The 26875-nt window shown below is 39.8% G+C and overlaps 1 protein-coding gene across 8 annotated transcripts in view; it reads right to left on the bottom strand.

The window, feature by feature from the left end:
- TANGO6 (transport and golgi organization 6 homolog) overlaps positions 1-26875 on the bottom strand; it is a 194758-nt gene that overhangs the window by 100130 nt on the left and 67753 nt on the right. For all 8 annotated transcript variants that reach the window (XR_015769133.1, XR_015769134.1, XR_015769136.1 and 5 more), the window contains 2 exons: positions 23846-24355; positions 21303-21360 (listed from right to left, as the gene is read on the bottom strand). Coding sequence is in view for 4 of the 8 variants with exons in the window: in XM_088027448.1 (XP_087883574.1) it covers positions 21303-21360; positions 23846-24355 (568 nt within the window). In the remaining 4 variants the exon portion in view is untranslated. The remainder of the gene's footprint in view (positions 1-21302; positions 21361-23845; positions 24356-26875) is intronic.

The raw sequence follows: 26875 nt of genomic DNA, 5'->3' as shown, positions 1-26875 counted from the left end.
TCACTCGTTGTCACCTGGCCTGCAGCTCCAACAAGACAGGGCTGATCTTTCACGTTCTCTGGTGTCTCAGGGCTAGGAGACTTGCTCTGTGCTTTGAGCACCAAGCAGTGACACAGGCAAGACACAAATGCTAATGAAATGCTCCTTTTTTCCTGCACTAAGCCTAGCACAAGTCCTGATGAGAGGATTAGGCAAGTCTCTGTGATAGGCATTCCAGGCTAGGACTTGCTTAGAAAGTGTTGTCAAATCAGTAACCGTGACGTGTAGGACTTAAACTGTAGTTTCACATGGAAACCAGGCAGAGCTACTATAAATTTCACCCAAAGAGCCCCTTGTCCTCTGATAAAGGCACATATACAAACACTCCGCCTATAAACCTTTTCATGGACCCTCTAGAAGTCCACACAGCCCTCAGGTTAAAATCCCTGTGCTAAATAAGGCACCCATAAATAGAGGGGAAAGGAGAAACCATTAAAAATTTGCTTGCACAATGAAAAGAACTTGACTTTTTTTTCCCCTGGTGGTATAAATAATACATGGTCACGGTAAAAGATGCAAATACTAGTGAAAAGCAAAAGAAGAAAGTAAAATAAAAATCACCTTTGGAAGGGATAGGAGCATTCGGGAGTGAAGGGGAGAGAATCTTTAAGATAATGAAGATATTGTAAAATTGATTGTGGTGATAGATGCACAACTCTGTGAATATACTAACAGCTACTGTATTTTACATTTAAAAAGGGCATATTGTATGGTATATGAATTATATCCCAGTTAAGCAGTTTTTTTTTTTTTTAAATCACCTGAAATCAACACATTTTAGTGCCCTCTCATTCGTACACCATTCCTTGAATCACACACTCTCTCTCTCTCACACACACACACAGTTTTTATTGTGGACAACTTTGTTTTAACAGCTTTCTTTTTTAAGGGAGGATGGAGGGGCGCCTGGGTGCTTACTCGGTTAAGTGGATGCCTTCAGCTCAGGTCATGATCTCAGGGTCCTGGGATCAAATTGGAGTCTGTTTCTCCCTCTCCCTCAGCTTGTCTCTCCCTCACTTGTGCGTTCTCTCTTTCTCTTTCTGAAATATTTTTTAAAAAGGGGGGGAGGATGGGCGGAATTTATTGCCTCAGATGGCACCCCTTTTACACTAGATAATTTGAGGTGGTCCAATGATAACACTGAACACTTTAATAGTAACATTATAAGTAATAACAATAAGGATGATAGAAAGAGAAGGGGGGGCGCCTGGGTGGCTCAGTCGTTAAGTGTCTGCCTTCAGCTCAGGTCATGGTCCCAGGGTCCTGGGATCGAGCCCCACATCGGGCTCCCTGCTCAGCGGGAAGCCTGCTTCTCCCTCTCCCACTCCCCCTGCTTGTGTTCCCTCTCTTGCTGTGTCTCTCTCTGTCAAATAAATAAAATCTTAAAAAAAAAAAAGGAAAAAAGTTAAAAAAAAAAAAGAGAAGGGATTTCTTTCAAATTTTACTTCAGTTAAAAAGACGGAGATGGAGGCGCCTGGCTGGCTCAGTCAGTGAAGGACATGATTCTTGATCTCAGGGTCATGAGTTCGAGCCCCACATGGGTGTAGAGATTACTTTTTTAAGAAAAGGGGGTGGAGGAGTAAAAAAAAACCCAAATCAGTTACATAAGAATATACAGAAGTACTTTGCAGCTAGGGCATAAATCATAATGTTTGGAAAACATCTTTAAGTAAAGGCAATGGAAAAAATTCTCTCATGCATTCACCCATTAATAGAGTATGTATTATGTGTCAGATACTGTTACTAAGTGATACAAATATAATAGGACAGTGTCTGTCCAGAGAAAGAGACAAATTAGCCAATGATTACAAGACAGTGTGGTTGATACTGCAAGTTGGGAATAATGACAACATAGGGAGAGAGGAGTCAAAAAAGGGGGGTGGGGAGGGGGTGGGGCTTCCTGGAGAAGGGACATGTGAGCCCTGCTGCAAAAGGCACTAGGTTCTGCAACCGTGAGCTATGCCCAGGCGCAAGAGCTAACGGCATAATTATTCAGTGTGGAAAAAGTTCCATAGACCTTTTAGACAGAACGATGCTAGGCACCCACCTCCTACTTACACTTTTAGGGTGGATTCCCCAAAGAGAAATAATTGGCTCCAAGGGCATAAACATTTTCAAAGCTACATTCCAAAAATGTCCCCATTAGTTTTCCTACCAAGAGTGATCAAGTGTGCCTCGGCCAGCACTGGGTATTCTCATTTAAAAAACAAAACAACACTGTGTTTTTGAAATGTCACAAAAAGGGGTGCCTGGGTGGCTCAGTCGATTGCCTTCGGCTCAGGTCGTGCTCTCAGGGTCGTGGGATCGAGCCCCGCATCGGGCTCCATGCTCAGCGGGAAGCCTGCTTCTCCCTCTCCCCCTCCCCCTACTTGTGTTTCCTCTCTCCTCTCTCTCTCTCTCTAATAAATAAAATCTTAAAAAAATAAATGTCACAAAAAGTTACATTTATTATTTTAATCTACCTTTCTTCGCTTATTAAAAAAATATTTTACCAAAATTTTATTACTTTTATTCCTCTACCATGAATTGCCTATTTATTTTTATCCATTTATATACTGGATATTTTTATCAACCTCTATAGGCTCTTTATGTAGTTAAGGCATTAACTGTTTACTTGTCCCTTTTGTAAAAAACACAGGTTTAAAGAGATAGAATTTCCATGCCATAAAATTCACCATTTTAATGTGTACAATTCAGTAATCTTTACTATATTTGTGTAGTTGTGCAAACAACATCACTATTTAATTCCAGGACATTTGTATTACTCCAAAAAGAAACCTCCTACTCATTAGCAGCCATGTCCGTTCTCCACCCAGACTCCACAGCTCTAGGTGACCTCAAATCTACTTTCTGTCTCTACAGAATGATGCTTGACCTTTCTGCTGCTAATTTTCTGTATTATATTCTGCAGTTTAATAAGGCTGTTTTTTAATTTTTTTATTAACATAAAATGTATTATTTGTATCAGGGGTACAGGTCTGTGATTCATCAGTCTTACACAATTCACAGTGCTCACCATAGCACATACCCTTCCCATTGTCCATCACCCAGCCACCCCATCCCTCCCACCCCCCTCCCCTCCAGCAACCCTCACTTTGTTTCCTGAGATTAAGAGTCTCTTATGGTTTGTCTCCCTCTCTGGTTTTGTTTTCATGTCTTCCTCTCTTCCCCTATTTGTATTTTGTGCCAATACCATACTGTCTTGATGATGACAGCTTTGTAATAGAGCTTGAAGTCCAGAATTGTGATGCCACCAGCTTTGCTTTCCTTTTTCAACATTCCTCTGGCTATTTGGGGTCTTTTCTGGTTCCATACAAATTTTAGGATTATTTGTTCCATTTCTGTGAAAAAAGGTGATGGTATTTTGATAGGGACTGCATTAAATGTATAGATTGCTCTAGGTATCATAGACATTTTAACAATATTTGTTGCTCCAATCCATGAGCATGGAACATTTTTCCATTTCTTTCTGTCTTCCTCAATTTCTTTCACGAGTACTCTATAATTTTCTGAGTACAGATTCTTCACCTCTTTGGTTAGATTTATTCCTAGGTATCTTATGGTTTTGGGTGCAACTGTAAATGGGATCAACTCCTTAATTTCTCTTTCTTCTGTCTCAATGTTGGTATATAGAAATGCAACTGATTTCTGTGCATTGATTTTATATCCTGCCACTTTACTGAATTCCTGTATGAGTTCTAGCAGTTTTGAAGTGGAGTCTTTTGGGTTTTCCACATAAGTATCATATCATCTGCAAAGAGTGAGAGTTTGACTTCTTCTCTGCCAATTCGGATGTCTTTTCTTTTTGTTGTCTGATTGCTGAGGCTAGGACTTCTAGTAGTATGTTGAACAGCAATGGTGATAGTGGATATCCCTGCCGTGTTCCTGACCTTAGCAGAAAAGCTCTCAGGTCTTCTCCATTGAGAATGATATTTGCTGTGGGTTTTTCATAGATCGCTTTTACGATATTGAGGTATGTACCCTCCATCCCTATACTCTGAGAGTTTTGATCAAGAAAGGATGTTGTACTTTGTCAAATGCTTTTTCTGCATCTATTGAGAGGATCATATGGTTCTTCTCCTTCTTTTGTTAATGTAGTGTATCACATCGATTGATTTGCAGATATTGAACCAACCTTGCAGCCCAGGAATAATTCCCACTTGGTCGTGGTGAATAATCCTTTTAATGTACTGTTGGATCATATTGGCTAGTATTTTGGTGAGAATTTTTGCATCCATGTTCATCAGGAATATTGGTCTGTAATTCTCCTTTTTGATGGGGTCTTTGGTTTTGGGATCAAGGTAATGCTGGCCTCACAAAATGAGTTTGGAAGTGTTCCTTCCATTTCTATTTTTTGGAACAGTTTCAGAAGAATAGGTATTAATTCTTCTTTAAATGTTTGGTAGAATTCCCTTGGGAAGCCATTTGGCCATGGGCTCTTATTTGTTGGGAGATTTTTGATTACTGCTTCAATTTCCTTGCTGGTTATGGGTCTCTTCAGGTTTTCTATTTCTTCTCTTCCTGGTTCAGTTTTGGTAGTTTATACATCTCTAGGAATGCATCCATTTCTTCCAGATTGTCTAATTTGCTGGCATATAGTTGCTCATAATATGTTCTTATAATTGTTTGTATTTCTTTGGTGTTGGTTGTGATCTCTCCTCTTTCCTTCATGATTTTATTTATTTTGGTCCTTTCTCTTTTCTTTTTGATAAGTCTGGCCAGGGGTTTATCAATCTTATTAATTCTTTCAAGGAACCAGCTCCTAGTTTTGTTGATCTGTTCTACTGTTCTTTTGGTTTCTAGTTCATTGACTTCTGCTCTGATCTTTATTATTTCTCTTCTCCTGCTGGGTTTAGGCTTTATTTGCTGTTTTTTCTCTAGCTCCTTTAGGTGTAGGGTTAGGTTGTGTATTTGAGACCTTTCTTGTTTCTTGAGAAAGGCTTGTATTGCTATATACAAGTTTTTCATAGATGGCTTTTGTGATATTGAGGTATGTACCCTCTATCCCTATACTCTGAGAGTTTTGATCAAGAAAGGATGCTGTACTTTCCTCTTAGGACCACCTTTGCTGCATCCCCCAAATTTTTGAGCAGTTGTGTTTCATTTCCATTTGTTTCCATTAATTTTTTTTTAATTCTTCTTTAATTTCCTGGTTGACCCATTCATTCTTTAGTAGGATGCTCTTTGCCTCCATGTATTTGAGTTCTTTCCAACTTTCCTCTTATGATTGAGTTCAAGTTTCAAAGCATTGTGGTCTGAAAATATGCAGACTGATATATGATCCCAATCTTTTGGTACCGGTTGAGACCCGATTTGTGACCCAGGATGTGATGTATTCTGGAGAATGTTCCATGTGCAGTAGAGAAGAATGTGTATTCTGTTGCTTTGGGATGGAATGTTCTGAATATATCTGTGAAGTCCATCTGGTCCTGTATGTCATTTAAAGCCCTTATTGCCTTGTTGATCTTTTGCTTAGATGATCTGTCCATTTCAATGAGGGAGCTTGTTAAAGTCCCGAACTATTATTGTATTATTGTCGATGTGTTTCTTTAATTTTGTTATTAATTGGCTTATATTATTGGCTGCTCCCATGTGAGGGGCATAAATATTTACAACTGTTAGATCTTCTTGTTGGATAGACCCTTTAAGTAGGATATAGTGTCCTTCCTCATCTCTTATTATAGTCTTTGATTTAAAATCTGATTTGTCTGATATAAGGATTGCCACCCCAGCTTTCTTCTGATGTCCATTAACATGGTAAATGGTTTTCCACCCCCTCACTTTAAATCTGGAGGTGTCTTTGGGTCTAAAATAAGTCTCTTGCAGACAGCATATTGATGGGTCTTGTTTTTTTTATCCAATCTGATACCCTGTGTCTTTTGATTGAGGCATTTAGCCCATTTACATTCAGGGTAACTACTGAAAGATATGAGTTTAGTGCCATTGTATTGCCTGTAAGGTGACTATTACTGTATACTATCTCTGTTCCTTTCCAGTCTATGTTACTTTTAGGCTCCTTCTTTGCTTAAAGGATCCCCCCTTTCAATATTTCTTGTAGAGCTGGTTTGGTGACCGCAAATTCTTTTAGCTTCTGTTTGTCCTGGAATAAGGCTGTTTTTGACATAAATGAGTTTTAAACTTTTAAGAGATCAAATCCATTAATCTTTCCTTTTTGACTTCTCCATCAGAGACTAAATATTGTCTCTCTGTGTTACATTCACCCTTATTTTTTCCTTTCTACTTTCTGGTTCATTAATTCTCTCTTCAAGTGTGTCTATTGCAAAACCCATCCACCGAGTTTTTAATTTTACTTATTCTATCTTTTTATTTTTAGACATTCTGTTTGCTTTTTTTCCAAATCTGCTCTATCAGTTTTGGTTGTTTCCTATCCCTGAAGATATTTTCAAGCTTGTCTTGCATTTCTTTGAATATACTAAACCTGGTTACTTCATAATTTGTGTTTGACAATTCTAATATCTAAAATCTTCTGGCATCTGGGATGCCTAGGTGACTCAGTCATTTAAGTGTCTGCCTTCAGCTTAGGTTATGATCCCGGAATCTTGGGATCAAGCTCCAGGTCAGGTTCCCTGCTCAGTGGGGAGTCTGCTTCTCCCCCTGCCTCTGCCCCTCTGCATCCCACCACCCCCCAATCCTGCTCATGCTCTCTTACTCTCTCAAATAAATAAAATCTTTAAATAAATAAAATAAGATTAAATCTTCTGGGATCTTGTTTCCTTGTGCTTGGGTATTTTGTGACTATGTACTGATTATTGTTCATAATGTAACGTAAAATAATTATTATGGGAGGAGTGAATGGGGATTTCTTGCTTAATGGTTATAGAATTTCTGTTTGGGGTGATGAAAATGTTTTGGAGGGGCACCTGGGTGGCTCAGTCAGGTAAGCGACTGACTCTCAGCTTCTGCTCAGGTCATGATCTTGGGGTCGGGGGACTCAAGCCCCACATTGGGCTCCACACTCAGCAGGGAGTCTGTTGGGGATTTTCTCTCTCCCTCTCCACCTGCTCACACACATGCATGCTCTCTCTCTCTCTCTCAAATGAATAAGTCTTAAAAAAGTTTTGGAAACAGATAGCTATGACACAACATTGTGGATATATACAGTTAAAAGAGCAAATTTTATATGTATTACCATAATAAAAATTTTTTATTACTAAAAAATTAAAAAATAAAAAATTATTAGTGGGGTTCTTTGGGGTCTAGAATGGAGGTGCCTTCCTCCATAAGAGATACACTTGTGTTTCTACAAGATACCCATACATGTTACCACTACAGAAATTTTAAACTCTAGGGCACCTGGGTGGCTCAGTTGGTTAAGCATCCAACTCTTGATTTTGGCTCAGGTCGAGATCTCAGGGTCGTGATATCGAGCCCTGTGGTGGGGCTCCACAGTGGACATGGAGCCTGCTTAAGATTCTCTCTCCTTCTCCCTCTGCCCCTAACTCCCCCCCTCAACTCCCACACCCTCTCTCTGAAAGAAAGAAAGAAAGAAAGAAAGAAAGAAAGAAAGAAAGAAAGAAAGAAAGAAAGAAAGAAAGAAAGAAAGAAAAAGAAAAAGAAAAGAAAAGAAATTTTAAACTCTAATTCCCTGCTTGAAATTTCCTGAATCCCAAAAATGCAGATCTGCAGAAGAGGTGGGCCATTCAGTGATTACAACCTCTCAGGGACAGGTTTTCTTTCCTTCCCACCTCCTGTTCTGCTTAGTGCCAAGACAATGCCTTCTCCTCTGATCTACCTGCAGGTGTATTTATTTGGGGTCTAAGCTTAAAGTTGGAGGTCTTCTATTAGACTCCCCACTTCAAGTTGGGCTTGGGCTTTCATCTCTGCAACTTGCCATTCAAAGCCTAGAAACTCACAGCTTAATTTTATCAAATGCCCTCAGGGAAAATGCAGGTTCTTATACTCAGTTTACCTTCCAGGATCCTGGCTTTTTCTTAAGATGTTGGTTTAGTAAGTCTCTGTTTTCTTGTTAGTTCTTTAATGCTTTGTAAATATTTTAAATATGTTACCCTACATAATAATTGTTTTTAGCTGAGCTGTCTCATCATTACTAGAAATGGAAGACAGAAATATATTTTCTTCTAGGTTTTGCCTAGTTTGAATTTAAGATTTAATGTCTTGATTCACTTGACAAATATGGTACATGTTGAGGTTTCTTTGTTATTAGTAATGGTGAGCATATCATATTTTCCATTTATAAATTCTGTTATCCTAAAAAAGCACCTTTACTCCTGAGCCCCTCCTTTAAACTGCTATCTCACTGAGCATAACATGAATTGAAGTTATTTTCACCTTTTACAATTTTTGACCCACTGACCTAACTGATCTCTCAGCAACCTAATAAGTGTTACATGTCACAGCTCCTAATACATGCTGCTGAAAGATCAAACATGCTGTGCCACTAGAGAACCACAGTTAAGAGCAGAGCAGGGTGGCTCTATGAGCTGTCATTTTCCTTGTATGTCCTTGTTACAAACAGCATCTGGATAGACACATCCGGGTGAAATTTTGCTGCCAATTTAACCATTTGGTTGCTGAATTGCAAGAGAAGAGCATGTTCAACTTTACCTGATTAGTATTCTCTGACTTAATAATTTTGCAAACTGAATCGCTTTATAAACTAAATACAGAAAAGTTATGATCATGGTCTAGTTTCTAAGCAACCATTTCATTAAGTAAAGCTCCACTTCGGAAAAACAGCTGTTCGTCAGTAAGGTTTCTGCTGTCATTATACAATTTCATAGTGAAAAGGCCAGGGTCACCCTGTGCCTCAGTAATCCTTAGTTGTGAAAAGGTCAACAGGGGGTACTACAACAGAGGGAGCCATCGGTTTCAATCTGTGCTAGTCCCTGAACCTTGTTACCATGAAACAAGTCAGTTTTTCTCAACAGCCACATAATTTAAAAACATTATCTTATGATTATAAAACAATAAATGTTCATACTATAAAATGTGAAAAATATAAGAAAAAAGGCATGAAGAAGAAAATAAAAATCACTTGAGTTTTTGACACCTTCACATTAGATCTCATTTCAAAAAGGGGTTCCACTGCTAAAAAAATTATTTGAAAACTACTGGCCACAATCAACTCCATATGGTTTTACCTTTTTCATCTGCAATGAGGATGTTTTCCATAATGGTTAAGGGCTGTGTGTTGAAACAGTTTGGAGATTTATAGAGATAGAGATTTGCTGTTGTTTTAAAAGCAACAGACCCTTGTTTTCACAAGAAATCCTTAGAGGAGACTCAATGATAAGAGAAGAAAGCAGAGCCCTCTAGTTAGAGTGGGGCTGACTAGTGGTCTGAGCCCACCCAGCCTACCCCCTTTCTCACTGATCCTAGGGTCCTATACAACATAGGCATTCATGTGGTCCTGACTGTCTGCAGGCTCCTCCCTGCCACAGTACTGCGCCTTTGCTGTTCCCTCAGTCTGGGGCACTCTTCCCTCCCTTCTTTAATAGGCTCACTCATAATCATCTACCAGATCTCAGCTTATGGGTCACTTTTTCCTTCCCCTCTCTGTCAGGTAAAACGTCCCTAACAAAGGCTCTCATACCACTGTGTAGTTTTTCTCCACAGCACCTGTCAAAGCCACATTTCACCTTTGTTCATGTGATGACTGGATTACTACTTGCCTCCCACCATCTCCTCCCCACCCCACCCCCGATCAAATGTAAATTCCACGAAGGCAGGGAATGACTTTTTCTCAGCAATGTACTGAGCATAGCACCCTCACACACACAGTAGGTGCTCAATTAATCTTAATGAATGAATGAATAAACATTTTAAACTATTAAGAAAAAAGAAAATGGCCAAAGATATTTTACAATTTTTTTGCCCTTATCTAAAGTCAGGTTACCAATAATGGAAAATAGAAGTTGGACATCAAGTGCAAACCTGCTTCCAAAAACAGACTTCCCCTAAGAAAGAAAACTTTAGCAATCATGCCCTGGCAGGTGGACAGGACAGATGACCTAATTAGGTCTTTGGTAGCTCAGTGCCTGTGATCCATTCCCTGAGGCTCAATTCATTCCCAATCTTCCAGCTTCCTCAGGGACAGCAGAGACACCACAAGGTCAGGAAAACCGAGTACAAAGGTCTAATAGAAGAATCTAAAGATGAGTTGCTAAAACTGTACAGACACCATTTACGTGCGCTTTTCCCAAGCGCACTGCCCAAGATCTCGACGTGACCAAAGAAGGAGAAACTGATGCTTCAATCAGTTAAAAATGTTAAACTTATGACTCAGCAACAAAAGGAACTATGTCAGGGTTAATAAAAAATATAATTGGGCTTATTAAGTGTGTGAACAGGTTCACGGATCATCTTAATCACATCTGGTGAGATTAGGAATTTTAATTTGTATTTGAAATAAAGGGACACACAGGCTGCGTGCTGTTTGGTTTGAGAAGAGCAAGGGCAGGGCACCCCTCTAACCACCACCTCAGAGCAGCTCCAGTAAAACAGATGGATTCCTTCTGAGAGTCAAGTAATATCGTACTTAAACATAAGTCTAAGGAGGAAGTTGCTATTTTACTTGTGAGTTCTCTCACTAGTTTATCTTCCTTAACTTGCCTTCAAATTCCAACTTTACTAAAGACAGAGTGGCTCCAGGGCAAAATTTAAATAACTGTTCTGTAGAGAAAGTACTTGTATACACTTTCTTAACAGCCTGTGAAGTTGACATCGAGACAAGGGACTGTCCCACAGCATCTCACAATTGCCTTCTTGGTACTGAATCCTGCCTTTGTGACTGCTGGCTTACATGAATAGGAGGTAAATGAGCCCTGGAAACCAAGAAGTTAAGTTTTACATGTTTAGCTGAAAATGTCAAGATCTACTGGTGCCAGGGCTTAATTTACTGTCCGTGAGAGCAGAGGCCACGATGATTTAAGAAAGGTGAGAAAACGTAATGGAGAGAGAAGGGAAGTGCAGAGAAGGCAGCACTTGACTCTGGAGTTGATTCCAGTCTCCATCCCTCATTGGTTGGCCTTTTAATGGTAACAGCCTGGAACTTCAGTCTCTATGTCTGAAAAATGGGGAGACGAAGACATGGACTCACCGTGTTGTGGTGAGGAGTAAATGAGATGATGTAAGCTACATCTGGTAAGTACTGGTGCTCAATAAATCATGAGTGAAAATAAGAACAAAGGAAGCTTAAGTAATAACCATCAACAAGCATGATACTTTCAAATCCAGGCAGCCCGTCACCAAGACATCACCAGTGGACTGCAACAACAGAAAACCTTTAAAGACTCCCTAGAGCCCACAAAGAACGGCTCGGATGCCTTACCTTGGTACTCCAACAGCTTCTGCATTCCAGTCCGATGCCACTGCTCCCCTTCATGCTCACTTCGCTCCACTAACAACTTGAACTGCTTCTCTTCCTCTGTACTTGCCCCACTCCTGCACATCCTCCTGCCTCTGCTTTCCTTCCAGTCTTGACTCCCTCACCCTAGCTCTACACATCCAAATCCTGCCCATCTGCCCTTCAGAGTCCTACGGGCTCCATGAAAACTACTGTTCCGAATTTTTAAAGTTTATTATTGTATTTTAAAAGTGCAGAATTCAGTGCTTTTTAGGATATTTACAAGGTTATACAACGATCACCCATATCTAATTCCAAAACATTTTCATCACTCAGATCCGTTATCAGTCACTCCAACCATGCCCCTTTCCTCCCATCCTCTGGCAACCACTGATCTACTTTCTATCTCCCTGGCTCTACCTATTCTGGACATTTCATATAAATGGAGTCATACAATGTGTGGCCTTTTGTGTCTAGCTTCTTTCACTTACCGTGTTTTCAAAGTTCATCCATTTTATAGCATGAATCAGTACTTTATTCCTTTTTATTGCCAAATAATATTTCATTGTGTAAGATCTACCACATTTTAGTTATCCATTCATCAGGTGATGAATATTTAGGCTGTCTTTATTTTTGGCAATTATGAATAATGCTGCTATGAGCATTCATATATAAGCTCTTGTATGGACATATGTTTTCATTTCTCTTCGGTATGTATCTAGAAGTGGAATTGGTGGGTCATATGGTAACTATGTTTGACTTTTTGAGAGCTGCCAGACTGCTTTCCAGAGCAGCTGCACTGTTCTACAGCTTCCACCAGCAGAGTACGAGGGCTCCGATTTCTCCACAGCCTCATCACTTATATCATTTTAAAGTAAGTTATTTTTAAATGTCATTTATTGGAATCAGAAATGAACAAATATCAAAAGTTCTATACAGAAAGCTACATGTTTACCTGACTCACTCTCTGAGAATAAAGAACCGAAACAGTCATGATCATCAGCAGGAAGAAAGGCAGGCAGTATGAGTCACACACTCACATTCCACTAATGGAAGACGAATTTCAAAGATACACATAAAGATTGCTTAAAAAAAGAATACTGTGCACATTGCCAAATGAGCAAAACCACACACACACACACACACACACACACACACACACACACACAAGCAAATGTGAAATCAGCATATTATTAAGTTATAGAAAGGGTTGATTTATAGTGAAACCATTTCCCATTGGTAGGCCTAGTTCTCCCGAACCTAAGACCACCTGGGAACTCAGCCCTTGTACCTAGGAACAAGAACAATGTGTGCACTAGGACTAATTATTCTTCCCTGTTGCAAGAGCATTATCTTCAGAGCCAGAGAGATTTAAGACTCAAATTCTGATGCTGACACTTAGTATCAATGTTACTTTGGGCTGGTTTATTAACTGCTTTGAGTCTCAGTTCCCTTGTCTGTAAATTAGGGCTAATACCAAACTTGCGAGGTTGCTGTGACTGACACAGAATAAGCACCTAATAAGTGGTAATTTCTATAATATTGACTGTCATTTCTCTTACATGGCAATTATCCAGGACAATCTTGGGGAGTGAAAATAACTAACATCGAAGTAGCCAGTTCATCTTTTACTTAAAGGTAAAAGTACTAAACTGCTAAATATGCTTTTTTTTTTTTTAAGATTTTATTTATTCATTTGACAGAGAGAGAACAGGGAGCCCGATGCAGGGCTCAATCCCAGGACCCTGAGATCATGACCTGAGCCGAAGGCAGAACCTTATCTGATTGAGCCACCCAGGTGCCCCTAAACTGCTAAATACATTCTGATGCAAATCTGAATGCTTCAATCTTCAACTGATAGAGGAAATCACTGGATAGATATTTGAAAAATGAGGCTAATGTAAAACTCAAGTGTTCTGGGCTTCGAAGTGCAACCTATAACTAGAGGGAGATATACATATGTATCACTGGGGCTGCAGTAAGAGGGTACAGTAGACCGGGAATCCCTAAGAAATGGATCTCCACCATCCTCCCGACTTTTGCGACTGTAGCAAAGTCAATTATTCATCTATAAAAGGATTATCATATCTGCTTTTATTATATTTCAGGACTGTGGACAGAATCAAAGCTTTCTAGATAATTAAGCATTATTCAATTTTAATAAATATTACTGATAGTCATAATACCTGTTTTTAATGTTAAAAGCACAAAAACAGAGCCAATTTCTACCATTATTTGAAAAATTCTAAAGAAGTAACCAAGTGTATTGGAGAGAAAGGAAGATTTGGAAGCCATGAACAAGGGTTCAAGTTGCTTGCCTGCTATGTCCTCTTAGAAAAAAGACTTCCAGGGCGCCTGGGTGGCTCAGCCAATTAAGCATCTGCCTTTAGCTCAAGTCATGATCCTAAGGTCCTGGGAGCGAGCCCCACATCGGGCTCCTTGCTCAGCGGGAAGCCTGCTTCTCCCTCTGCCTCTGCCTGCCATTCCCCCTGCTTGTGCTCTCTCTCTGTCAAATAAATAAATAAAATCTTAAAGAAAAGAAAAAAGACTTCTGCTATCTAAATCTCAGAATGTTTAGCTATAAAGCGGGAATCCCTTCACGCTGCAAAATTAACTCAATGGATCATGGACCTAAATGTAACTGCGAAAACTATAAAACTCCTGGAAGAAAACACAGAAGTAAATCTTCATTAGCTTGGGTTAGGCAGTGATTTCCTAGAAATGACACCAAAAGTGCAAGCAATAAAGAGAAAAATTGGTAAGCTGGACTTTATCAAAAGTAAAAAGTTTTGTGCTTCAAATGCACCGTTAGTAAGAGAAAACACAACCCACGGGTACTTTGTGCCATTCATATAGTGAGTTAAGAACCTGTTTCCAGAATATATAAAGAACTCTTACAGGTCAATAAAAAGACAAAATATGTAAATTAAAAATGAGCAAAGAATCTAAACAGACATTTTTCCAAAGAAGATAAAGATATAGGCAACAAGCTCATGAAAAGATGCTCAACATCATCAGTCACTTAAGGAAATGCAAATCAGTCACAATGAGATACCACTGCCCACCCATTAAGACGGCTGTAATAAAAAAGACAGAAAATAGTAAGTATTGGGGAGGATGTAGAAAAATTGGAACCCTCTTATATTGCTGATGGGAAAGTAAAATGGGGCAGCCACTTTGGAAAACAGTTTGGCAGTGCCTCAAAAGGTTAAACACAGAGTTACGATATGACCCAGCAATTCTAATCCTAGGTATAAACCCGTAAGAAATGAAAACATATGTCCACACAAAGACTTGTACATAAATGTTCCTAACAGTGTTATTAATGATAGCTTAAAAGTAAAAACAACCCACATATGACATCAACTTATGAATGGGTGGACAAAATGTGGTTAATCTATACAGTGGGACATTCTTCAGCCATAAAAAGGAGTAAGTACCAATCCATGCTATAACATGGACGAACCTCAAAAACATGCAAAGAGAAAGGAGCCAGACACAAGACCATACATAGATTGTATGACTCTTTACATGTAACATCTCAAAGAGGCAAATGCATAGACACCAAAAGTAGTTTAGCGGTTCCCAGGGGCTGAGGGTAGTAGGAATGGAAATTCACTAATACTGGATACGGAGTTTCTTTTTGAGATGATGAAAAAGTTCTAAAATTAGATAGTAGTGATAGCTGCACAACTCTCTAAATATACTAAAAACGCTGAACATTTTTTTTAAAGATTTTATTTATTTATTTGAGAGAGAGAGAGAATGAGAGATAGAAAGCACGAGAGGGAAGAGGGTCAGAGGGAGAAGCAGACTCCCTGCTGAGCAGGAAGCCCGATGTGGGACTCGATCCCGGGACTCCAGGATCATGACCTGAGCCGAAGGCAGTCGCTTAACCAACTGAGCCACCCAGGCACCCAACGCTGAACATTTTAAATTGGGGACTTTAGGTATAAATTATATTTCACAAAAAAAGTTTAAAAAATAGGGATAATCTTCTACCTAGAACTACTTCAAGAATTTACCGAGGCAGCATATACGCGAGACATTTGCTAAATGCTCATTTGTTAATTAGGTGATACAAAAACCAGGTCAGGACATAAAAGTAATCTTCCCATTTCAAGGACATAAATGGAGATGATAAACTTCACAAGACTGCATTCCAAATTTCAATGCCAGATCCAATTAGATGGTCCTTCAAGGGATAGAATTATTTTAAGCTAATGGCTTCCCAACTTAATTTACTTGAGGTAGAAATCTGAGAATGAGATAGGGAGTTCAGCTTCTGACAAGTTAAGACTTGTAATCCTGCTCAGTTTGAAACTCTGTAAAAACAATTTCACCTTGTATCCACCGTCCTCCCGCCCCCTTCCGGGCCTCTTGCCTTCCCCTCCCCTTGGCTCTTTTGTCAGAAATGAAAATTCTTCTCTGAAGAGAAAAGAGGGTAGAAGAGTTGGTGAGATCTGTTTGGGCATGTCAAGACGTCTAGGTTGTCCTCACTACACGCACAGGTATACTTTCACCTCCCATGCTTGGCTCAGAGTCTAGGGTTTTTGTTTTTTGTGTTTTTCTTTTTTTCCCTTTCTCAATGACTCTGGTAGTTTTATCCAAAGATCCTGCTGACACTGACAGGGATCACTTGGATCCCTGAAATGCATCTGTCTCTGGTGTTGCTTTCACAATGCCCTTTAAATAATTGAAAGTGACTGAGAGGATACATGAGCAGATCCACAGTATGATAAATGACCTGACCATAATATCTTACTAGAAGAATATTACTTATTTATCATATTCATTATTGAACATCTATTTCAAAACTGAAATATAAAAAATTCCTCAAACATCTAATATACATTATGGGACCCTCAAGGATATATTTTAACTCCTATTTTGGAAAAGAGGACTTCTACTTTTTACCTCATATACTTCCTTGTCAACTAAATTTTTTAGAACAATGAAAATGCATTAATTTGTGCAACAATAATGATATAACAAAGAATGAAAAAAAGAATAATCTAAAAAGGAGAGACACTTAATGGCCATAGTCTAAGATTAGGTCTTCTATTTATAAACTCTGGCTTGAAACTGGAACTCAGGAACTTGGTACATAATTCTCTGCCTGAAGAACTTGCTACCGAGTACCCATTGCAGAGTAGCTGTGGTGAGAACTAAATCAACCATCACTTTCTCAGTAGGACTAAAAGGAGATGCACGTCTTTCATAAAACTAAAATTTAACTCCTAGGGAATTTAGTTCTCAGATTGTTGTGACGCACAGATAATACACACACCAGAAATTCTTACATCAGGTATCAATAAGTATCTGTTGAATGAATGAGTTTATTTAATCCCACTCCGCTCTGCTGGTAGACTGCAAAGTTGGTGAGAAATTATAAAAGAAACCCAATTTATCAACAAATTAAGCAAAAGATATGTTGTAATTTTCACATGGAGACATTTAGACAGCCCAGAAAAGGAAAACTTTAAACATAGACACATGCGCGCACGCACGCGCACACACACACACACTCCCCGCAACTAAATGCTACTTAAACCACAGCCCAACACCCCTTGTACTGCAGAACATTTACAAGTAGGCTGGTCTTGTCTGACTGGGAGTCCAAAATGGCTCGGCTCCTGGCATGCTTTATGCCTGGGCAAATGACATTGGCAATGCGGGTGGGAAAATTCAGCTCTTTCCTTTCTTAATGGGAAATTCACCTAAGGCCTTGGCCTTTAAGTGCATGTTACAAACACCAAAACATCAATTAATTCAAACTTGTCCATTGTGGGGAGCTGAGAACAGAAATTACACCTCTACCTCCCATGTTCCTCATTGCCAAATTAGCTACTAACTGATTAGCACGCCAATTAAAATTACTAAAAACAAACATAAAACCAACAGTTCTGATTTTTATAGCAGACCCTAGAGGCTAATGAGCTCAATGGGTTAATCAGCTAAGAAGCTTATTCCAAACAGCAATGTTGCCACATGAGAATGATATACCTCCTCTTCTCCAAAAACGCTGTCCTTAAAAAAAAAAATTAATCAACAAGAAACAACTTATCATAACAGTATTACAGTTTCTTGAGAAAAGTGCCAGGTGACTTATTTTCTGAGACTTAATTATAGGCATTTGAGGTTCTTGCTTCATTGATTTATCTTGCTTCCATAAGTACCATTCATTGTCATGTGACTTCCTGAGCCCCAAGTTTATCTCAATTCCAGGCCTCTTTGCCCATTCACCTGTGGGTAGTTACTTTCTTGAAACTCTCTACTCTTTTGGCTTCTCCTCGCACGAACTTGTCCTTTTACCTCTTTGGGTGGTCACTTTGTCTCCTCTGAGGAATTTTCTTTTTGCTTTTTAACCTAGGCATGACAACTCACTGTTAAAGTGTTCTGTATATAGTAGGTGCACAATAAATGTGTGCTGAATAAAGAATGAATTCCAAGGCTCTGGCCTTTATCACTGTATGCTATCCCCTCTGCACTCTCTCTTAAGCTTTAAATACCAGATCTGTACAAAGCGTACCCAAATTATACCAAGAAATAAGTAGCCAATAAAGACCTAAGCATGCCTCGTGTTCAGAGGACCTTGCCTTTTGCAGACAAACAGAACACGTCAAAGTGAAGGACTGCATTACTGGCTTCAATTCTTCACCTCTCTCTGAATTCATGCCCTCTGCTCTATGACCTGGCAGTATGTCCCACTAAAAGAAAAGAGTTTATTTCTCTACCTCTTGACTTTTGGGCTGGGCTGGGCCACAATGACTTATTTTAGCCAACAGAATGAGGCAGAAGTGATAGGATGCTAGTTCCAAGGTTAGTCCTGAAGAGGCCTTTTGAGTTTATTCTTATTCTCTTACACTTCTGCCATGACCACAATACGCCCCACATGGCCCCTGGGCTAGGGATGACCAGGACCAGGCACAGCAGAGCTACTGCAGCCGGCCCACAGATCTGCAGGGAGAGGCAGAACTGTCCATCCAAACCCAGCCTACATCAGCTGAACTCCATCGGTTCATTCCTTCATGCCTGAGTGATAACAGATGATGGGTGTTTAAACTACTGAGCCTTAGAGTAGTTTGTTACATGGCAGTAACTACCTGATAGCATCTGCCTACTCAAACTCTGGATCTGAGAAGTTACATGTATTACCACACTATCTAGCAGTCTAACAGTAGAAGCAGTAAGTAGTAATATGATGATGATGATGATGATGATGATGATACTAAATTCAAAACAGCTAACCTTATTTGAACACTTACTGTGTGCTAAGCACGTTCCTTTTTAAGATTTTATTTTTGAGAGAAAGAGAGAGAGACAGTGTGTGGGGGGGGGAGTGTTTGTGTGTGTGCATGTGCACACACATGACTAGGGATGGGGGGGAGGGTAGAGGAAGAGGGAGAGAGAATCTCAAGCAGACTCCACACTGAGCGCAGAGCCTGATGCCACACTTGATCTCATGACCCTGAGAGCACAACCTGAGCTGAAATCAAGAGTCAGACACTTGACCAACTGAGCCGCTAGCCGCCCCTGTGCTAGGCACATTCAAGGTATTAACTCATTTAATCCTATTAACCTCCCTTTATAGACTTGTTACAATAGAACAGTTTTAGATTTACAGAATTGAGAAGATAGCACAGAGAGTTCTCATATATTGCACACCCAGATGCCCCTATTATTAACTTTTGCATTAGCACTGTACCTTTGTCACAATTAATGAACAAAGAATGACATTTTATTATCAGCTAAACTCCATAATTTACTCAGATTCTCTGTTTTTCCCAAATGCCCTTTTTCTGTTCCAGGATCCTATCTACCACGTTACATTTAATCACTGTATCTTCTTAAGCTCTGACAGTTTTATCCCTCCTCTACTCTTATTAAATTTTAATTTTATGGTAACAGTTTAGTGAGATAAAATTCACATGTCATAATATTTGCCAATTTAAAGTATACAATTCAACAGTTCCTACAATACTGACAGAGTTGTGCAATGATCACCACAATCAATTTTAGAATGTTTCCATCACCCCAAAAAGCAATCCTTAGCTATTCAGCTATTAGCTTCAGCTATTACCTCCCAATGCTCTCCCCCCTCCCGCCAGCCCTAGGCAACTACTTATCTAGTTTTTGTCTCTATAAATTTTCCTATTCTGAAAAAAAAAATTTTCCCTATTCTGCATGTTTAAGATAAAGGAACCATATAATATGTGGTCTTTTGTGACTGGCTTCTTCCACTTATAATGTTTCCAAGGTTCATTCCTGCTATAACATGCTTCAGTATTTCTTTTTTTTTTTTTTTAAGATTTTATTTGTTCATTTGACAGAGAGAGAGACAGCGAGAGAGGGAACACAAGCAGGGGGAGTGGGAGAGGGAGAAGCAGGCCTCCCGCCGAGCAGGGAGCCTGATGCGGGGCTCGATCCCAGGACCCCGGGATCATGACCTGAGCTGAAGGCACACGCTTAACGACTGAGCCACCCAGCGGCCCCTTCACTATTTCCTTTTTGTAATGACTGAATAATATTCCATTGTGTGGATGAAGTACAGTTTGTTCATTCATCAGGTGATGAATACTTATGTTGTTCCACCTTTTGGCTATTATGAACAATGTTGCTATGAATATTCAGGTACAAGGTTTTGCACGGACCTATGTTTTCAATCCTCCTGAGTACATACCTAGTAGTGAAATTGCTGCATCAAGTGGTAACTCTATGCTTATCTTTTTGACAAACTGCCAGGCTGTTTTCCAAATTAGCTGTACCATTTTACATTTCTATTTAGCCCGCTTTCTACAGATATGAAATTGAAGCCCAGAGATTAAGTAATTTGCCAAAGTCCATACAGCTGAGCAGCAGAGGAATGGAGGTACACCCAGGTGGTCTGTCCCAGAGTTCTAGCTCTTTTTTTTTTCTTTAAGATTTTACTTATTTACTTGTCAGAGAGAGAGAAAGAGCACAAGCAGGGGGAGTGGCAGGTAGAGGGAGAAGCAGGCTCCCTGCTGAGCAAGGAGCTCGATGTGGGACTCTATCCCAGGACCCTGGGATCATGACCTGAGCCAAAGGCAGACGCTTTAACCGACTGAGCCACCCAGGCGCCCCCAGATTCCCAGCTCTTGATGATTACATTCCACCATTGGAGCCAAGAGAAGCTGTGAGATAAATGACCTCACCATGTCTGATTCTCACCCTTTTAGGAAGGGTGCCTATACTCTACATCCCTGTTCATGACAATCTCTCTGTAGATTTGGAATCCACAACCTTAAAAAAAAAAAGATGCGGGGGGGCGCCTGGGTGGTTCAGTCGGTTAAGCATCTGCTTTTGGCTCAGGTCATTATCTCAGGGTCCTAGGATCGGCCCCGCATCAGGATCCCTGCCGAGCAGGGAGTCTGGTTCTCCCTCCTCCTCTGCCCCTCCCCCTCACTCATGCGCTCTCTCAAAATAAATAAAATCTTAAAAAAGAAAAAAGATTTGGAATACACAGATTAATGGAGATGGGGAGAACAAAGAATCACAAAAGAGAAATAAAATTATTGCAAAAAACATTTTGATGAAAAATATTATATACTATGAGATTCTTTTAGTTTAAAGGGAAAGCAAGGGTGCGTTCTAGCAGTAGTCAAGTACATAAAAGGTTAAGGTAATGAAAGTTCATGTGTGAGCCATTTATCACCTCCGTGAATGAGAAGAAATGGGCTTTAATCTATAGAATAATAAAGACTTCCTCATCATTATCAGACAATGAAATTCTATTAGAACCCTTAGGAAACCATCCAGAAATATTATTATTATGACTTAAATTGAGTACTAGCTAGGAGGCAGGAAGATGGACAAAATGACCTTATGGTTCCACAACTTCAGAGATTTTGTGCAAGCATACATGCTACAATCTTTGGTCCACAGACTCCAAGTCCTTTCACCAGGACTAACTTACCCTGAATAGCAGACAGATAAACAAAGGTGTCTTCATGCTCCAAGTTCTCCAAGAATATCTGGAACCACAAAATAGAGCAATGATACGATTCGCAAAGAGCAAGCAAGACATGAGAGCCCCTTAGAGCAGCCTCAAAAGAATAAATGCCTTTCTTCTTGACTTAGCTAGACATTGGTCTGAGTGTAGAATCTTGTAGGGAAAACAGTGTATATGTTTGAAGTCCCCTTTTTATAATCGCTAAAGAAGGGTGGCAAGTTAGGGGGAGATACTTCTTGAAGTGGTTAAGTATATACCAGAAGTAGGCATGGAAAGCAAAATCTGGAAGAAAAATCCTCAACATTTTCTCCACTACTGCCCATGTGGTGGACAATTCTCACCTGTGTCGTGACAGACTACCAGTCATGACACACGAGATGCCATTTTTGGGGCTAGGTCCATTGAAGGTATATTTGCTATAACTTGATCCTTTTCTCTTGCACTCAGAAATATATAGGTATGCAAGTAACAGAGATATTGGACTAAATCTGTTCTAATTTATTTTTTTAAACCTCTTGCAAATTTCGGCACTTCAACTAGTAACAAATGGTTTTCAACAGATTATCTCACAATTTAGGAACGCACCAGGGTGTGTCAACTGCAGAGGATAGGGCTTATCTAGAAGATACGACAGCGACATGATAAGTTTAGGCCCTAATATGAGGGCCAGAGAAAGATAGTGGCCATGTGCTCATGTGCTTCCTGCTTGGTATCTGGAGGAGGATGAGGTGTCTGTTCCATATATAGTGATGCATCCTTTGCTGGCACAGTGATTCTTGATACCAACTTGGTGCTGCCGGTCTCACAACGGCAGCACGTTAGGAAGAACCTAAATTAGTTAAACTGGAAAGAGGGCCAGGTTGGAAGGGTAGAGGGAATCGTGTAAGTAAAGGAAGCTTAATCCAGGGTAGTGGCCAAGGGAATAAAGAGGAAGAGATGGAGATATATTTGAGAGACTTCTTGGAAAAATAATTGATGGACCTGACCAATCATGCACAGAAGATGAAGGTTAAATAAGTTAAAGAAAATTCCAAAGATGTTTATAGCATTCACCATCTAAAGAGGTGTATGAAGGGCTGTTTGAATGATTACTCAAAGGAGATATATACTTTGAGGTTTTCAGCAATATTTCAATGGCAGCAAATCCTTGGCACATTTCCAGGCCTCGGTTGTTTCATCTATAAAATGGGGATAATACTAATACTATAGCTGTTATGAGGACTAGAGATAATATCTGAGAGATACAGGACCTGGCTCAATAAACAGCAATTATTATTATTATTATTAACTTATTTGAGGGGGGAGGGGAAGAGGGAAAGGGATAGAGAAACTCAAGCAACCTCTGCACTGAGCACAGAGCCAGAGGTGGATCTCACAACCCTGAGATTGTGACCTGAGCCAAAACCAAGAGTCGGATGCTTAACCGACTGAGCCACCCAGGCGCCCCCAACAGCAGTTATTATTCTGACACTATTGGTTCTAATACTTTAGTGACTAAAGATAAATATTTTCAATCAGAATTATAACTCTTAATTTAATGGCTAAAGTGTACGAAAGAGATGATGATAATAATAATGATGGTGATGATGATGATGATAGTAATGACAGTGAACCTTTACAAGATGCTCATTATGTGCCGATCACTCTAACTAGTGCTTTACATAGACTGTTTTTTTTTTCCCAAGGGGTCAGCAGGGCTGCATTCATTCCCTCTAAAGTCTCTTATTTTTATTTTTTAATTTATTTTAAGTAAGCTCCATGCCCAACGTGGGGCTTGAACTAACAACCCCAAGATCAAGAGTTGCCTGCTCTACCAACTAATTCAGCTAGATGCCCCTACATAGACTATTTTATTTTAAATCTTTCTTTATTTTTTTAAAGATTTTAAGTAATCATTACCCCCAGTGTGGGGTTCAAACTCACAACCCCGAGATCAAGAGTTGTATGCTGTACCGACTAAGCCAGCCAGGAGCCCCTACGTCTTGCAACATAAAGTGGGTCCTATTGTTATTACCCTCATTTTACAGATGTAGAAACCGAGACTCAAAAAATTTAAATGACTTGTCCAAGAAACTGATCCGCGATTTGATCAGTAGTCTCTTAATCTCTAACCCATACTGAGGTCAGGAAAATTCCCACAAAAGGGAAAAGATCCTCAGCTAAGCATACATTTTCTGTCACATACATCTCCGAAGTAAAGAACAGCTTCTTCACTGTGATGGAGGGAGAAGCCAAGGAGGTTGGGGGGCGGGGGAAGGCCCAGTTCTGCACAATTCCCCTCTTAAAAGGGGCCCAGAAAAAACAGGTGGCTTCTTGGGAATTTGCTCATGCTGTTCCATCCCCTTTTTTTTCCTGTTCATGCTCAGCTGAGCGGTCTCAGTCTTGCCTCCTCGGAACAATTAAAATTTCCCTCAAGGGAGTCCAGGGCCGTGCTTGATACACAGTCAAGTCTCCTGCAAAGCTGCCCCACTCTGTGTGCCTGTGGTTTGCCAGTGTGTTCTACTCACCTTGAGAAGCTTCTCCTGCATCTCAAGGGCTTTTGTTTCTCTCCGCTCTATCCAGCAGGAAAGACTTCGCAGAGCAGCAGCCCGGGTTGGAATTTGAGGATCATAAGCTGATAAGAGAATCTCCTGGAGCTGGTCTGTGGTTACACTTCCAGATTTCTGGTTTGTAGTAGTTCTGGGCTCACTGACCTCCTGAGGAATGAGTGGAGCATCAGATTGCAGGCCCGTTTGTTTGGATTTCTCATGGCTTTGTTGTTGTTGGAGGTGGGACTCATCAGTGTAACTTTCATGACTGGTTTGTTGCTGCTCTTCTATCTCCCCTTCTGGATTCTTTCTGTTCAGGGTACTCTGGGCAGCCACACTGACAGCCTCAGTGGAAAAGGCCCCATGGGTAGAGATGGTGATACGAAGATCGGCAGCAAGCTCCTGGATGACAGGGTCAGGGTACACCTCGGAGACCTTCTCCAGCAAAGGCAGCAATTGCTTCAGGAGAGCAAAACCACTTGACTTCAACTACAAAATGAAATGAAAAATGCCAAACCGAAATTAATATAACAGATGTTAATAATGCCTAAGCACAAGGAAACATTCTGAGTAAGAGGGGCAGGAAGCGTACCTTATTCATGGTGTAATCAGCATAGTCTACCACTCAGTAACTATTGTTGAATAATCATAGCTAACACTTATTAAATACTTACCCTGAGCAGGTACTTTTCTGAGTTAAAAATATACCAGTGAGGCATATGATTACACTTAATTTTTACAACCTGGTGGGAAAAACATGGTTATCTTATGGTTTTAATTTGCATTAGCCAGACTACCTACCAGGGTTATTAAGCATCCTTTCATGTTTATTGGCTGTCTGCATTTCTTTTTCTGTGAACAGCCTGTTTATAACCTTTGTACACATTTACCTATTACAGCTATTCTTACCATATCAGATTTTAATAGTCATATGGTGAAATTCTTTTCCAGATTATTATATTTTGACTTTTATTAATCTTTTTTATTGTATTATTTTTTTATCTCCATGTACCTTTTGCTATAAAAAGATGACTTAATATTAGCAAAGTACTGGGCGCCTGGGTGGCTCAGATGGTTAAGCATCTGCCTTCAGCTCAGGTCATTAACCCAGGGTCCTGGGATCGGGTCCCGCATCGGGCTCCCTGCTCCTTGGGAGCCTGCTTCTCCCTCTGCCTCTCTCTCTCTCTCTCTCTCATGAATAAATCAAAATAAAAAAAAAATATTAGCAAAGTACTTAGTGCCCGACATATAGTAAATGCTATGTAAATGTTTTAAGACAAAATACGATAAACAAAAGAATACCCACATATTCATACCCCTATGATCCTAGCTATGATTACTATCTTGATTATAAACGGGGGAAACTGAAACACAGAACAGCTAAGTAAAATATACAAGGTCACACAACTGGAAGATGGTAAGATACGAATTCAGTAAATCTGGCTCCAGATTCTACCCTCTCACCTAATACCCTACACGTCTCAACTGAACAAATAAAACAGCTTTTAACTACATTTTCTAAAGTGGCTGGTCAGCATTCAAGGACATCACAGGTCTGGAAGGGACTGGGACAATAACTGGCAAAAGAGAATTTTTCCCAGAAAGTGAGAGTGAAAATTACATAAGGTTTTATTCTCTCTAGAAGCTTTGTGCATAATGCCACATGCCTTCCTAGGAAAAGTGCATGTGCAGTCGGTAGAGAAACAAGAAGCAATGATAGGGGCACCTGGGTGGCTCAGTCATTAAACGCCTGCCTTAGGCTCAGGTCATGATCCCAGGGTCCTGGGATAGAGCCCCACATCGGGCTCCCTGCTCTGCGGGAAGGCTGCTTCTCCCATTCCCCTTGCTTGTGTTCCCTCTCTCGCTGTGTCTCTCTCTGTCAAATGTATAAATAAAATCTTAAAAAAAAAAAAAAGAAGCAATGATAATCCCTTTCTGTTTGAAAACACTAGGAATATTATCATATGGGGCTTCATTAGTCCCTGATATTTGAAAACCTTGCAGGTCTTAAATCGATTTTTTTTAGAACAAGGCGGGGTATTTATTACTTACTCATTCAATCACTTCATTATCCAACCAACCAACCAACCAACCGTCTTTGTAGGACCTATATAACATTCTCATTTAAATTCTACATCCACAGAACTATTACTGTTTATTTTCCCCACCGCTTTCCTTCCAAGTAAATAAAAACTTGAGGTTCATGTCAGGCTTGTATGTATAGAATTTCACCATACATTCCCCTCACATTTCTTTGTTTAAACAATTAGGAACCATGCAAAATGGACAGAAGGTAAATTTTCTAGCTTTGCAACATACATTAACCCATCTGCATGTGTACAGCTAACCGTTCCAATATTACTATATCTTAAAGGGAGAAGAGAATATGTATGTCCAGAATAAAAGTATATGTTATCTAAGAAAAGGGCCAATTTCATCAGGAATCTGTGGAACTGGGAAAGATATTTTAGTAATAGATAGTAATATTTAGATAATTTTGTGAGTGTTATCATTATGCCAGACTTCATTCAGTAGTATTCCTCTGTAGTATTATGGACATTTGTTTTTTCTTTAAGCACCTGAAATGGGAATATCTACTTATAGCTACAATGTATGGCCTCTTTTTCAACTGTATACAATAATTTCTTCCTAAAAAAAAAAAAGATAAATAGACCAATGGAACAAATAGAGAACCCAGAAAGAGACCTATAGTCAACTGATCCTTTAAATTTTTTTTAACTGAAGTACAGTTGACACACGATGTTACATTAGTTTCATGTGTGCAACACAGTGATTCCAGCATAGTCCACTGATCTCTGACAAAGGTGCAAAGTTAACAGAATGTAGAAAAGATAAGGCTTTCCAACAAGTGGTGCTTGAACAACTAGACATTGATGTGCAAAAAAATGAAAAATTTTTTTCAGTGCAAGAAGGTGTTTTTATTATAGCACAGGGACAGGATCCGTAGGCAGAAAGAGCTGCCAAAAAACGAATTTAGACACAGACTTT

This window comes from Eumetopias jubatus, unplaced genomic scaffold (assembly GCF_037043125.1).
Source record: "Eumetopias jubatus isolate StellerSeaLion01/CBP00866 unplaced genomic scaffold, mEumJub1_p1.0 scaffold_10, whole genome shotgun sequence".
Lineage (NCBI taxonomy): Eukaryota > Metazoa > Chordata > Mammalia > Carnivora > Otariidae > Eumetopias > Eumetopias jubatus.
The sequence above is the reverse complement of the archived record's forward strand: the minus strand, read 5'-3'. Positions and strand labels throughout refer to the sequence as shown.